Source organism: Scyliorhinus canicula, chromosome 4 (genome assembly GCF_902713615.1).
Source record: "Scyliorhinus canicula chromosome 4, sScyCan1.1, whole genome shotgun sequence".
NCBI lineage: Eukaryota > Metazoa > Chordata > Chondrichthyes > Carcharhiniformes > Scyliorhinidae > Scyliorhinus > Scyliorhinus canicula.
Window position 1 is genome coordinate 132570843 of NC_052149.1, and position 15690 is coordinate 132586532.

The 15690-nt window shown below is 47.9% G+C and overlaps 1 protein-coding gene across 1 annotated transcript in view; it reads right to left on the bottom strand.

Moving 5' to 3' along the window:
- The window catches only part of LOC119965012 (soluble guanylate cyclase 88E-like), a 678135-nt gene that overhangs the window by 194615 nt on the left and 467830 nt on the right, over window positions 1-15690 (bottom strand). Inside the window, exons 13-14 of the mRNA XM_038795212.1 lie at window positions 2175-2331; window positions 1553-1662 (exon numbers count right to left, since the gene is read on the bottom strand). Coding sequence (XP_038651140.1) covers window positions 1553-1662; window positions 2175-2331 — 267 coding nt within the window. The remainder of the gene's footprint in view (window positions 1-1552; window positions 1663-2174; window positions 2332-15690) is intronic.

Sequence of the window (15690 nt, forward strand, 5' to 3'; positions counted from 1 at the left end):
AACCTGGGTGGCAACTTTGAGGGATTTATGTATCATCAGCAAACTTGCTCATCAGACCACTTATACCTTCGTCCAGATCATTTATGTATATCACAAACAACAGTGGTCGGAGCACGGATCCCTGTGGAACACCACTAGTCACCTTTCTCCATTGTGAGACGCTCCCTTCCACCACTACTCTCTGTCTCCTGTTGCCCAGCCAGTTCTTTATCCATCTAGCTCGTACACCCTGAACCCCATACGACTTCACTTTTTCCATCAACCTGCCATGGGAAACTTTATCAAATGCTTTACTGAAGTCCATGTATATGACATCTACAGCCCTTTCCTCATCAATTAACTTTGTCACTTCCTCAAAGAATTCTATAAGGTTTGTAAGACATGACCTTCCCTTCACGAAAGGCAGCATGGTAGCATGGTGGTTAGCATAAATGCTTCACAGCTCCAGGGTCCCAGGTTCAGTTCCCGGCTGGGTCACTGTCTGTGCGGAGTCTGCACGTCCTCCCCGTGTGTGCGTGGGTTTCCTCCGGGTGCTCCGGTTTCCTCCCACAGTCCAAAGATGTGAGGTTAGGTGGATTGGCCATGCTAAATTGCCCGTAGTGTCCTAAAAATAAGGTTAGGGGGGGTTGTTGGGTTACGGGTATAGGGTGGATACGTGGGTTTGAGTAGGGTGATCATTGCTCGGCACAACTTCGAGGGCCGAAGGGCCTGTTCTGTGCTGTACTGTTCTATAAACCATGCTGCCTATCACTGATAAGTCTATTTTCTTCCAAATGTGAATAGATCCTATCCCTCAGTATCTTCTCCAACAGTTTGCCTACCACTGACCTCAAGCTCACAGGCCTATAATTCCCTGGATTATCCCTGCTACCCTTCTTAAACAAAGGGACAACATTAGCAATTCTCCAGTCCTCCGGGACCTCACCCAATCAGTTCCCATCTACCTTGTACAAACTTTCAACTGTCTTAAAACGGTAAACTACACCAATGTGATGAATATAAATGTATATTTCTATCATCTGAAGTTGCAGGTTTCACCTTCTGATGACACTAGATGAACCGAGTAACTATTACAAATGGAAGTTGTTAGATTAACTGAAAAACTGGTTGAAAAACTACTGCAGACAGATTTCAATGTGGACAAGTGTGAGATCTTCCATTCTGGATCTAAGAATGGAAATCAGTGGTTTTCAAAAATAGATTCAGGGGTTCAAGAAAATAGATCAGCAAAAGTTCATGGAAGACAGAAAGGTTTGTGTAAAAGCCTGATGGAATGTTGGCCTCTATCTCCAGGAGCTGCAATACAAGTGTCGGGAGTTATGTTACTGCTGTATAAAAAGCTGGTTATAGTCATCTGGAGTATGATGTTCAATTGTGCATACAGCACCTTCTGGAGAATATACAAGCCTGGGAGTCAGTGTGGCACAAACTCAACAGAATTATACCAAAGGGTTAAACTCTGAGGTGTGTTACCTGTACTATGGGTGGGATTATTTGATTGTCCAGGTGGTGGGAGCATGCTAATGGACTGTGACAGATTCTCAGCACCTACCTTGCCATTACTTTCCATGGCTGATGCTGAATGTACAGTGTCTCCATATAGTCCAAACCGAGGCATCTTGTGACCCACCACACCAGCAACCACCATTCCGGAATGAACACCTAGAACGAGGCAAATATGAAGTAAATGGGATGGGCTAATCATTCTCAATATTCCGTCCAATCATTCCCAATGTTCCCACCAATCATTCCCAACATTCCTAATCCTTTATCAAAATCCCAACTGTCATTCTCATCGTTCTGACAAATCATTCCCAACATTCCCTCCAAACATTCCCAATGCTCCACTTATTATTCCCAATGTTCCCAAAAATCAATTCCAATATTCATTCCCAATGTTCCCAAAATCATTCTCGACATTCCCAATACTCCCACCAAGCATTCCCAGTGTTGCCACCAATCATTCCCAATGTTGCCACTGTTCATTCCTAACATTCCTGCATCATTCCAAATGCTCCCACCTTTCATTTTGAATGCTCCTGCTAATTATTCCCAATGCTCTCATAAATCATTCTCAATGTTCCCAATAAATCATTCTCAATGCTCCCACCAATCAGTATCTACTCAGTTGCACCAACCTAATCTTGTCTTTCCCAATCCAGGAACAGACTCACCAACACGAATTTGAATATTGCTCCCAGTGGATGGATCCTTCAGATGGTCTATTGATCGTACCATGTCCAAAGCCATGTCACAGATGTTGTGCGCATGATATTTGGTTTTCTCGGGGACTCCTGCAACCACCATATAGGCATCTCCGATAGTCTCTACCTGTACACATTGGATTAGAAAATGAGCACAAAGCTAGGCACAGTTCCATCCTCTTTTCTGCTGTCAGCTATTAGGATATACATACATGAGGACTTCCGGGAGGACTTTGTGGGGGGGGGGGTGGGGGGAGACGTGCACGGGGCAGCTCCCGCTACAGAACTAGGTATTTTCTTATTTTCTTATATATTGCTTGTTTTTTTTTTGCTTGTTTTGTCCGGGGGGGGTTTTAATCCTTGTGGGTTATCACTTTTGTGCACATTTTTTTTAAAAACAGAGAGGGGAGAAGAGAAAGGGGGAAAACGAAAAAAAAAAAGAAAGGACCCATGCAGCACTCACCCCGAGGTCCGAGCAGGGGAAAAAGAGAAGAAACCGCAAAGGACCGGACAGCAGTGGCCCGTGGGAGGAAAAGGTGTGCGAGAGCAGCTGCAGACTTGGAGGCGGCCGGCGAAAGTCACCCCCACCCCCCCCCCCCCACCCCCGCACAAACAGGACAGAGGGACACCGACAGTCAGGAACCTATACACGGACGGAAGGATCACAACACTGGGCGAACTGACAGAGAAATTCCAGCTGGCCAGGGGGAACAAGCTAAGGTACCTGCAAATAAAAATCTTCCTACGAAATGAGACAAGGATGTAGCCACAACCGCCAAGACAGACACTACTGGAAGAACTACTGGATGCAAGCATACTAGATAAAGGAAACTGTAGCGACATGTATGACCGACTGGTAGAAGGGGCCGACACCGTACTGATCGCAACAAGTATGAAGTGGGAGGAGGACCTGGGGATCGAAATAGGGTGGAGACTTTGGAGCGAAGCACTGCATCGGGTCAACTCCACCTCCACGTGCGCAATGCTCAGCCTGACGCAACTAAACATAGTACGGAGAGCCCACTTAACAAGAACCCGTATGACTAGGTTCTGCCCTGAGTTGGAGGATAGATGTGAACGGTGCCAAGGAGGCCCGGCCAACCACGACCACATGTTCTGGTCTTACATAAGAACATAAGAACTAGGAGCAGGAGTAGGCCATCTGGCCCCTCGAGCCTGCTCCGCCATTCAATTAGATCATGGCTGATCTTTTGTGGACTCAGCTCCACTTTCCGGCCCGAACACCATAACCCTTAATCCCTTTATTCTTCAAAAAACTATCTATCTTTACCTTAAAAACATGTAATGAAGGAGCCTCAACTGCTTCAGTGGGCAAGGAATTCCATAGATTCACAACCCTTTGGGTGAAGAAGTTCCTCTTTGTGAAGAAGTCTTGCCCCAGACTTGTGGAGTACTGGACAGCCTTCTTCGAGGCAATGTCCAAAGTGGTGGGTGTGAGGGTGGAGCCCAAAAGTGGTGGTCTTCGGGGTTTTGGACCAGATAGATCCATTCCTGGGGAGGAGGGCAGACGCCCTTGCATTTGCCCCTCTGATCGCCCACCATGGAATTCTGTTCGGCTGGCGGTCAGCAGCACCACCCAAAGCTGCAGACTGGCTGTCCGACCTCTCGGAATCTCTCCAAATGGAGAAAATCAAATTCGACATCCGAGGGTTGGACGATGGCTTCCACAGAACGTGGAAGCCGTTCACCCAATTTTTCCGGGACCTATTTGTGGCCAACAAACAAGCAGAAGAATAGCCAGGTAGCCAAGAAACAGGGGAAAGTAGCCGAGGCAGGGGAGGAAGGGATAGGTGGGGATAGGCCGGGGGGGGGGTGGGGGGGGGGGGGGGGGGCGGGGGGATGGCAGCTAAACCTAAGAGAAAAGAAAGGCGAACCGCAGGTGGGGGGGGGGGGCAGAAGTTGGAAGAGACAGGGAACAATAGAGGAGAGCCAGGGAGGGGGAGGCAGGGAAACGCTAACAAACGTGGCATCCACAGGAACAGGGAAAAAGGGGAAGACGGGAGGGCCGGCTGAAGCGGAAGTTAGCACGAGACAACGACGGCAGTGAAATCCATCCGGGAGAAGCAAGGGACAACACCACAAACAGATGCCTACTGATGTGTGTCAATAATTTTGCCAAGTGTACAGAGCTGCTGCTGTTGAGCAGGTGCATAATACCGTTCATCGACTTTCTCGGGGACAATTAAAATGTCAGCAGCAATCCATCGGGGGGGGGGGGGGGGGGGTGGGGGTGGAGTGAGTGTTCCGTTGGGAGGGTGTGGGAAGACTGAGTCGCGTGGGGTATGTTAATGTTCACTCTATTTTGTTGTGTAATTATTATTACTATTGTTTATAATGAAAGATTTTGCAAAACTTTAATAAAAATATATATTTTTAAAAAGGATATACATACATATAAGGGATGGAGGTTGTGACTGATCTATATAAACTCTAGATGGCCGCAGCAGAAAATTTACACAAGAGCAAAAATGCTACTGGAGAGGAATAGGGAGAGGCAGGAGAGGGAAAGGATCTTGGGTCAGTGGAACCACAATCAGTTTGGTTGTGGTTAAGAAACAGCAAGGAATTAAAAACATTGGATGGAGTTTACAGGCTTCTCAATGGTTGCTTTAGTGTCTGGCAGAGTAAAAGTCAAGAAATAAAAGTCTTTGTAACAAGTGTAATCCAGTAATCATGGGGACATTAATCTTCATATAGACTTGAAATGGGATAAATTAAATTATTTTTCTTCTTCAAATATTTTTATTAAGATTTTTAATATTTTATACATAAGAGTGAGCACACACCCCATGCCAAACAAAACATGTACAATGAGAAAACAACATGCGCCCCCAGACCCTACTCCCTCACCCGCCCCCCCTCCCCCGAACAGCTGTTGCTTCCCGCCTGGGATCTGGGATCGATTCTCGGCTTGGTCACTGTCTCTGCGGAGTCTGCACGTTCTCCCAGTGTCTGCGTGGATTTCCTCCGGGTGCTCTGGTTTCCTCCACCAGTCCAAAGACGTGCAAGTTAGGTGGATTGAACAGTCTGAATGTTCCCTCAGTATACCCGAACAGGCATCCGAATGTGGTGACTAGAAATTTGCACAATAACTTCATTGCTGTGTTAATGGAAGCCTACTTGTGACACTAATAAAGATAATTTTCCTTGAAATGCAAATTGAAGAACCCCTCGATCGCGTCACTCAAGGTGAACATAATTTTTTCAAGCGACAGGAGTTCCATTAAGTTCCCCAGCCACACTGAGGCACAGAGCAGAGAAGCTGACCTCCACCCCAACAGAACCTGCCTGTGAGCAATTAGCGAGGCAAAGGCTTTAACATCCGCCACGGTCTGCAGCTCCTGCAGGTCCAACATGCTATATATGGCCCCAAGGGGATTGGGCTCATGGAACATGGAACAGTACAGAACAGTACAAGCCCTTCGGCCCACAACGTTGTGCCGACCATTTATCCTAATCTTAAAATCAACCTAACCTGCACCCCTTCAAATTACTGCTGTCCATGTGCCTGTCCAAGAGTCACTTAAATGTCCCTAATGACTCCGACTCCACCACTTCTGCTGGCAGTGCATTCCACGCACCCACCACTCTGTGTAAAGAATCTTCCCCTGATATCTCCCCTCTACCTTCCTCCAATCACCTTAATATTATGTCCCCACATGACAGCCATCTCCACCCTGGGGAAAACTCTCTGGCTATCCACTCTGTCCATGCCTCTCATCACCTTGTACACCTCTATCATGTCACCTCTCTTCCTTCTTCGCTCCAGTGTGAAAAGCCCTAGCTCTATCAACCTTTCTTCATACGTCATGCCCTCCAGTCCAGGCAGCATCCTGGTAAATCTCCTCTGCACCCTCTTCAAAGCATCCGCATCCTTCCTATGTTGATGCAACCCGAACTGGGCACAATATTCCAAGTGTGGTCTAACAAGGGTTTTATAAAGCTGCAGCACGGTAGCATCGTGGTTAGAACAGTTCCTTCACAGCTCCAGGATCCCAGGTTCGATTCCCGGCTTGGGTCACTGTCTGTGTGGAGTTTGCACGTTCTCCCCGCATGTGCGTGGGTTTCCTCCGGGTGCTCCAGTTTCCGCCCACAGTCCAAAGATGTGCGGGTTAGGTGGATTGGCTATTCTAAATTCCCTTAGTGTCCAAAAAGGTTAGGTGCGGTTACTGGGTTACGGGGATAGGGTGGAGGTGTGGGGTTTAAGTCGGGTGCTCTTTCCAAGGGACAGTGCAGACTCAATGGGCTGAATGGCCTCATTCTGCACTGTATATTCTATGATTCTATGCAGCAAAACCTCACACTTCTTAAACTCAATTCCCCTGTTAATGAAAGCCAACACACCATACTCCTTCTTAACAACCCTACCAACCTTGGTGGCAACTTTGAGGGATCTATGTACGTGGACCCCAAGATCCCTCTGTTCCTCCACACTTCCAAGAATCCTGCTTTTAATCCTGTATTCAGCATTTAAATTCGACATTCCAAAATGAATCACTTCACATTTATCTACGCTGAACTCCATCTGCAACTTCTCAGCCTAGCTCTGTATCCTGTCAATGTCCTGTTGTAACCTGCAACAGCCCTCGACACTATCTACAACTCCACCAACCTTCGTGTCATCGGCAAACTTACTAACCCACCTTCCACTTCCTCATCCAAGTCATTTATAAAACCACAGAGGTCCCAGAACAGATCCCTGTAGGACACCACTGGCCACTGACCTCCAGGTGGAATATTTTCCATCCACTATCACTCGCTGTATTCTTTCGGCCAGCCAATTCTGTATCCAGACATCAAATTTCCCTGTTTCCCATGCCTCTTGACTTTCTGAATGAGCCTATCATGGGGAAGCTTATCAAATGCCTCACTGAAATCCATATACACCACATCCCCTGCCCGACCTTCATCAATGTGTCTCGTCACATCCTGAAAGAATTCAATGAGGCTTGTGAGACATGACCTGCCCCTCACAAAGCCATGCTGACTATGTTTAATCAAACTATGTTTTTCTAATTAATCACAAATCCTATCTCTCATAGTCGGGAGACTGACTCGTCTGTAATTCCCAGGGATATCCCTATTCCCTTTCTTGAACAGGAGAGTAACATTCGCCTCCCTCCAATCATCCGGTACTATTCCAGTGGAGAGTAAGGACGCAAAGAATATCGCCAATGGCGCAGCAAGCTCCTCCCTCGCTTCCAGTCGTAACATTAGGTATACCTTGTCAAGCCAAGGGGACTTTTCTATCCTGATGCTTTTCACTTTTCTATCCTGATGCTTTTCAAAATTTCCAGCACATCCTCCTTCTTAATATCAACCTGTTTGAGTCTATTAACCTGGTTCACACTTTTCTCACGAGCAACAAGGTCCCTCTCTCTAGTGAATACTGAAGCACCATATTCCCTCAGACTCTAGGCACAAGTTCCCTCCACTATCCCTGATCGGCCCTACTCTCATTCTGATCATCCTCTTATTTCTCACATAAGTGTAGAATGCCTTGGGGTTTTCCCTAATCCTTCCCACCAGGGTTTTTTCATGCCCCCTTCTAGCTCTCCTCAGTCCATTTTTGAGTTCCTTCCTGGCTACCTTGTAACCCTCTAGAGCCGTGCCAGATCCTTGCTTCCTCAACCTTAGGAAGCTTCCTTCTTCCCCTTGACAAGAAGCTCCACTTCTCTTGTCATCGAAGGCTCCTTCACCTTACCATTCCGTCCTTGTCTCAGTGGGACAAAACTATCCAGCACTCACAGCAAGTGCTCCTTAAACAACCCCCACATTACTGTTGTGCATTTCCCTGAGAACAGCTGTTCCCAATTTATGCTCCTATGTCAAATAACAGTATAATTTCGCCTCCCCCAATTAAATACCTTCCCATACTGTCTGTTCCTATCCCTCTCCATGACTATGTAAAGGTCAAGGAGTTGTGGTCACTGTCACCAAAATGCTCTCCCACCGAGATATCTGACACCTGGCCTGGTTCGTTGCCAAGCACCAAATCCAATATGGCCCTCCCCCTTAGTCGGTCTATCTACATATTTGAGTCAGGAATCCTTCCTGGACACACCGGCAAAATCGGCTCCATCCAAATCATTTGCAGTAAGGAGGTTCCAGTCAATATTGGGGAAGTTGAAGTCAACTATGACAATAACACTGCTACTTCTGCACCTTTCCAAGATTTGCCGCCCAATCTGTTCCTCCATCTCTCTGCTGCTATTGGGGGGGTCTATAGAAAAGTCCCAATAAAGTGACTGCTCCTTTCTTGTTTCTGACTTCCACCCATATTTACTCAGTAGACAAACCCTTCTCAACTACCACCTAATCTGCAGCTTTGATGCACTCCTCAATTAACAGTGCAACTCCTCTTTTACCCCCCTCCCTATTCTTCTTAAAACGTCTAATCCCCGGAATGTCTAACAACCATTCCTGCTGGCATGGGAATGTCGCTTTAAGAAATATTTGTCTTCTCAAATGGCTGCAGTGATGTTAGTGTGTGGGTGGAGCTGGGCTCTGGCTCTGCTTTTTACTTTCGTTTCAAGCTGGAAGCTGTTTTTTGATCTGAGTTTTAGTTTCGTTTTCAGTTGGAGAGCTGCATTCAAACCAAGGAGGTGTATTTCGGTCTCTCTCTCTCTGCATGTTAAAGAATGTCTCCAGATCACTTGATGATTTCAAAGTAATACCTGTCTCTGTAAGGAATGCAAACCTACTGTCTTTGTCAAAAAGGATGTTGTTAGGAAAGTTACTAAGGGTTAACTATAGAGTATTACATCTTTGGGGGGGGGGGTGGTATCAGTATTGGTAGTTAATAAGATGTTTACTGTGTGTTTATAAAATTGGATTCATACAATAAACATTGTTTTTGTTTAAAAACACTTTAGATCTCTTTTGCATCACACCTGTAAAGTGGACCCTTGTGCTGCCCATAACTAAAATCTATTCAAAGTTGTGGGTCAGGTGAACTCCATGATATACTTTGGTGTTCTCTAAATCCTGGCCCATAATGCTGCCCCTGTGAAATCTACATCTCCATAATGGCCACAACATCGTAGTTCCAAGTACTGATCCATGCTCTAAGTTCATCTCCCTTTTTCCTGACACTCCTTGCATTGAAACAGACACACTTTAACCCATTCCACTGAGTGCAACTTTGCCCTATCAACTGTCTATCCTTCCTCACAGACTTGCTGCATTCTATTTCTGCCCATTCAACAGCTACCCTATCCTCTGATCGTAGCTCTGGTTCCCATCCCCCTGCCAAACAAGTTTAAATTCTCCCGAAAACCTCCTGCCCAGAATATTGGTGCCCCTTCAGTTTAGGTGCAACCCATCCTTCATGTACAGGTCCCACCTTCCCCAGAAGGCATCCTGATGATCTGCATATCTGAAGCCTTCCGTCCTACACCAATCCTGTAGCCACGTGGTGAGCTGCACTTGCTCCCTGTTCCTTGCCTCACTTGCACATGGCACCGGTAGCAATCCTGAGATAACTACTCTGCTTGTCGTGTTCTTTAGCTTCCAACCTAACTTCCTAAAATCACTTTTTAGATCCTCATCCCTTTTCTTAGCTATGTTGTTGGTGCCTATGTGCACCACAACTTCTGGTTGCTCATCCTCCGCCTTAAGAATCCTACAGACTCGATCCGAGACATGTCTGACCCTGGCACCCGGGAGGCAACATACCTTCCGGGAGTCTCGGTCGCGACCACAGAATCTCCTATCCATTCCCCTAACCATTGAATCTCCTATCACTATCGCTTTTTAATTCGCCCCCTTCCTTTCTGAGCCAGGTTCAGTGCCAGTGACCTTGCCGCTATGGCCTTCCCCCGGCAGGTACCCCCTCCCCAAACAGCATCCAAAACGGTATAATTCTTTTGAAGGGGAACAGCCACCGGGGATCCCTGCACTGTCTGCCTGTTCCCTTTCCTTCCCCCGACTGTAACCCAGCTACTCTTGTCCTGAATCTTCGGTGTGGCTACCGCCCTGTAACTCCTCTCTATCACCCCCTCTGCCTCTCAGATGATGTGAAGTTCATCCAGCTGCAGCTTCAGTTCCCTAACGTGGTCTCTGAAGGGCTGAAGTTGGATTCGCTTCCCGCAGGTGTAGTCAGCGCGGACACTAGTGGTGTCCCTCACCACCCACATCCTACAGGAGGAGCATGCAACTTCCCTAGCTTCCATCCCCTCTGATCTGAATTCCAAAAGAAATTTAAAAGGAGACAAAAATAAATAAATATAAAAGCAGAAAGATTAGTCACCCGTTTGGCCCTTCAAAAAATAGATATATACTGCTGCCACTCTTTTTTTATATAAATTTAGAATACCCAATTCATTTTTTTCCAGTTAAGGGGCACCTTAGAATGGCCAATCCACCTAGCCTGCATATCTTTGGGTTGTGGGGGCGAAACCCACGCAAACACAGGGAGAATGTGCAAACTCCACACGGACAGTGACCCAGAGCCGGGATCGAACCTGGGACCTCGGCGCTGTGAGGCAGCAGGGCTAACCCCTGCGCCACCATGCTGCCACTCTTCTAAAATTGGAACCCTCTAAAATTGAACCCTCTAAAATTGGCTCCAAATCTATTTGCCAAATTTGCCAACATGGTGTTGAAGAATGAACGCCCAAACCTCCCCAACTCAGGGCAAGACCAGAACATCTGGACATGATTGGCCGGATCCCTCCCACACTGCTCATCGAACCCGTTAAATGTCTCTATACACCAATTTTAATTGAATCAATCCTAATTCCGCACACAAAGTTGTGGAGTTCCCCCTATGCAACACTTCACACCACACCCCCTCTGCCAGTGCCATTTCCAACTCCTCCTCCCACTTGGCCTTAATAAGTTCCAGTGCTGCCATATCATCCTGCAGAATGCTCCCATAGATCTCCCAGGTACCTCCCTGCTCCATAACTGCCATCTGCAGCACTCTCCCCAACAGCGTGGAGGGCGGCATCACCGGGAACTCCGCCGGTCGGTGCGAGTTGGTGCATACGCAGGAGCGGCAGTGTGTTCTGGTGCATGCGCAGAACCGCTGCCATGATTCCTGCGAATGCGCAGGGGCTTCTTCTCCGCACCGGCCATTGCGGAGCCTTACACAGGCCGGCGCGGAGGGAAAGAGTGCTGCCATGGCACAGGCCCACCTGCAGATCGGTGGGCCCCGATCGCAGGCCGAACCACCCTGGGGGGTCCCCCGGTGCCGGATCCCCCCGCGCCGCCCCTGGGGACTCCGCAGGCCGCCCTCGAAGCCAGGTCCCGTCGGTATGGACCTGGTCCATTTCACGCCGGGAGGGCCAGCCGCAAACGGGCGGCCGCTCGGCCCATCGGGGCCTGGAGAATCGCTGGAGGGGGCCACTGCCAACGGCCCCCAACCAGTGCGACGCGATCCCCGCCCAAAAGCCGGCGCCAGAGAATTTGGCATCCGGCGTCGGAGCGGGATTCACACCGCCCCCGGCGATTCTCTGACCCGGCGGGGGGTCGGAGAATCCCGCCCCTCATTCCTACTACCCCCTGTCCTCCCAGCCCCGAATCCTAGCATCTAATCTGGGCAGTTCAAACAGGTGGTTTGCACAGATCAGCGCCATTTTCGACACAGCCCCTAGTTTAAAATGATGCTGAAATTGCCTCCAAATCCTCAGTGTAGCAACCACCATTGGATTGCCCGAGTATTTCCCTGGAGAGAACGGAAGTGGTGCAGTTACCAGCACCCACAACCCAACTCCTTACACCAGCACCTTCTTTGCATTCCTTCGTCAGTGCCAAATTCGTCAGTGCCAAACCCCAATTGTCGTCCTCTCTGAAGCACCGTTTCCGCTTGTCCACCCAAATAAATAACATTACCAGCTGCTCCACTCCCAGAAAAAATGCATTCGACAAAAAAAAAAGGGCAGTATTGAAGTACAAATTAAAACCAGGGTAAAATATTCATCTTTACCGATTGAACACGGCCTGCTAATGATAGAGGGAGGCTGTCAGACCTCTGTAGATCTGTCTTGACCCACCCCACCAGGCTCGTTAAGTTCAATTTATGGAGCTGGGTGCAATCTTAAACTACCTGCATCTGTGATTTATCAAGTGGGTAATGTAGCCACCTAAGATGGACACTGGGCTAACAAAATGGAGAACTGCTAAGGCTGTAGGGAGAAAACAGTCTTAGCCAGGACAAGCAGTTTGCAAAGGCTAATTAGCATTCTGCACGTATCGAAACTAGTTTATGGCCAGGTGAAAGATCTCAACCAAAGGTGTAAATAGCAAGACGCTTTGCATAGTAATGAGGCGATCCAGATCTGGGCCCACACAATAGCAACATTTGGGTTTGAATGGATACTTTGAGTGGACGCCCAGACGAAACGGCACCAGAAGTATCCATCACAAAAGACCCTAGAGACCGCCCCACCCATCGAGAAGAGACCCTCAGATTGGGGGATTTGTAAGATACATGGCAGGTAAAGGCCCGCCCCGAAAAGGCACGGACATTGGGGGACCTATAAAGGTAGACCCCGCACATGGTTCTGTATGTTTTGCTCCGGCCTCGCTGTCTGTTGTTGCTCCGGCTTGCTGTTCTGACTCCGACTCCAGCCTCCAGATCCTGTCTTTCATCACCGGTCGTTGAGCACCAGCCATCGTTCAGTAAGTGCCAAAACGACGCTCGCTACGTGAACCCGGCATTGCTTATACATTATTCGACTATTAGAGAACAGAAGGTGCAGCCCAGAAAGTAACAAAGGCCTTGTCCCCTGACCTTGCTGGTTCCTACTTAGATAAGTATTTAGTCGTTTAATAGTAGAAATAAGTATTAGTCTTTAGCGTATGCATGCGTATTTATTATATTTGTATAATAAATAACAATCGTTTGAACTTACTAATCGATGTATAGTTTTATTACTTTGAACCTGACCTTGAAATACTTGTGAAGTGTCTAAATACGGCACCTGGCGACTCTGAGCTGAAATTACATACACAGAGCTGTAGTAGTGTTAAGCACACGGCCTTTAAATGGAGGCATGTTAATACACTCCAATAAATGCGTAATACACTCAAGTAAAACGTGCAACAGTGATCTCCACCTCCAAATTCGAAAAGCAGAAGAGACCGAAAAGCACTCGCTCTTCTCCAAGTTCAGTTGCTATCCTGCGAAAGCCCCAAATCTAGCCAGCAGCCCCATTATATCCCGCACTGGGGACTGGGTCTGAGATATACAAAATGTCATCAGCATATTTGGACAACCTATGCTCCACGCCTCCCCCCCCCCCCCCCCCCACCCTCCACCTTTCCAGCCCCTGCCATTATTTGACTACCTCAACATGCTGGCCAGTGGCTCTACCGCTGGCACAAACAAGGGGGAACATAGAACACTCCTACGTCATTCCCCTCTACAACTGGTTTAAACTGGCTGGTTTAGCTCACTGGGCTAAATCGCTGGCTTTTAAAGCAGACCAAGCAGGCCAGCAGCACGGTTCGTTTCCCGTACCAGCCTCCCCGGACAGGCGCCGGAATGTGGCGACTAGGGGCTTTTCACAGTAACTTCATTGAAGCCTACTCGTGACAATAAGCGATTTTCATTTTTCAACTTAAAATATCCCAAATTCAAATCATTTGTACGGTCACTCACCTTAGGCTCCCTGTAGAATGACTTAACCTACTTTGGCCTTACCTCAAACCGTTTCAACACTGCAAACAAATAACTGCACACCACTCTTTTGAAGGCCTTCTCTGCATCCAGTGCCACAATAGCCATCTCCCCCCCCCCCCCCCCCCCCCCCCCCCCCCCGACAGGGTGCGCACAGGTTCAACAGATGCCGCACATTCAAAACAATTGCCTACCCTTTACAAACTCTGTCTGGTTCTCACCAACCACCTGTTGAAGAAACCCCTCTAACCTGAGCAGCAGCAGCTTAGCAAGAATCTTGGAATCCACACTTAGTAGAGATATCGGCCGGTATGACCTGCACTCTGCAGGCCCTTTAATAACAGCAAAGTGGATGCCTGCCTCATTGTCTCCAGTACCGCATCCTCAAATATCTCCACCAACAGCGGTACCAACCAGTCTGCAAACCTCTTGCAAAATTCTACCAGAATGTAGTGTTCAGGTAGGTGGTTTGAAGTGTGTCTACTTCAATGCCAGGAGTATACGAAATAAGGTAGGGGAACTGGCAGCATGGGTTGGTACCTGGGACTTCGATGTTGTGGCCATTTCAGAGACATGGATAGAGCAGGGACAGGAATGGTTGTTGCAGGTTCCGGGGTTTAGGTGTTTTAGTAAGCTCAGAGAAGGGGGGCAAAAGAGGGGGAGGTGTGGCGCTGCTAGTCAAGGACAGTATTACGGTGGCGGAAAGGATGCTAGATGGGGACTCTTCTTCTGAGGTAGTATGGGCTGAGGTTAGAAACAGGAAAGGAGAGGTCACCCTGTTGGGAGTTTTCTATAGGCCACCTAATAGTTCTAGGGATGTAGAGGAAAGGATGGCGAAGATGATTCTGGAAAAGAGCGAAAGTAACAGGGTAGTTGTTATGGGAGACTTTAACTTTCCAAATATTGACTGGAAAAGATATAGTTCAAGTACATTAGATGGGTCGTTCTTTGTACAATGTGTGCAGGAGGGTTTCCTGACACAATATGTTGACAGGCCAACAAGAGGCGAGGCCACATTGGATTTGGTTTTGGGTAATGAACCAGGCCAGGTGTTAGATCTGGAGGTAGGTGAGCACTTTGGAAACAGTGACCACAATTCGGTGACCTTTACGTTAGTGATGGAAAGGGATAAGTATACCCCGCAGGGCAAGAGTTATAGCTGGGGGAAGGGCAATTATGATGCCATTAGACATGACTTAGGATGTGTTGGTTGGAGAAGTAGGTTGCAAGGGTTGGGCACACTGGATATGTGGAGCTTGTTCAAGGAACAGCTATTGCATGTTCTTGATCAGTACGTACCAGTCAGGAAGGGAGGAAGGGGTCGAGCGAGGGAACCGTGGTTTACCAAAGAAGTGGAATCTTTTGTTAAGAGGAAGAAGGAGGCCTATGTGAAGATGAGGCGTGAAGTTTCAGTTGGGGCGCTTGATAGTTACAAGGAAGCGAGGAAGGATCTAAAGAGAGAGCTGAGACGAGCAAGGAGGGGACACGAGAAGTCTTTGGCAGGTAGGGTCAAGGAAAACCCAAAAGCTTTCTATAGGTATGTCAGGAATAAAAGAATGACTAGGGTAAGAGTAGGGCCAGTCAAGGACAGTGGTGGGAAGTTGTGTGTGGAGGCTGAGGAGATAAGCGAGATACTAAATGAATACTTTTCGTCAGTATTCACTCAAGAAAAAGATAATATTGTGGAGGAGAATGCTGAGACCCAGGCTATTAGAATAGATGGCATTGAGGTGCGTAGGGAAGAAGTGTTGGCAATTCTGGACAAGGTGAAAATAGATAAGTCCCCGGGGCCGGATGGGATTTATCCTAGGATTCTCTGGGAAGCCAGGGAAGAGATTG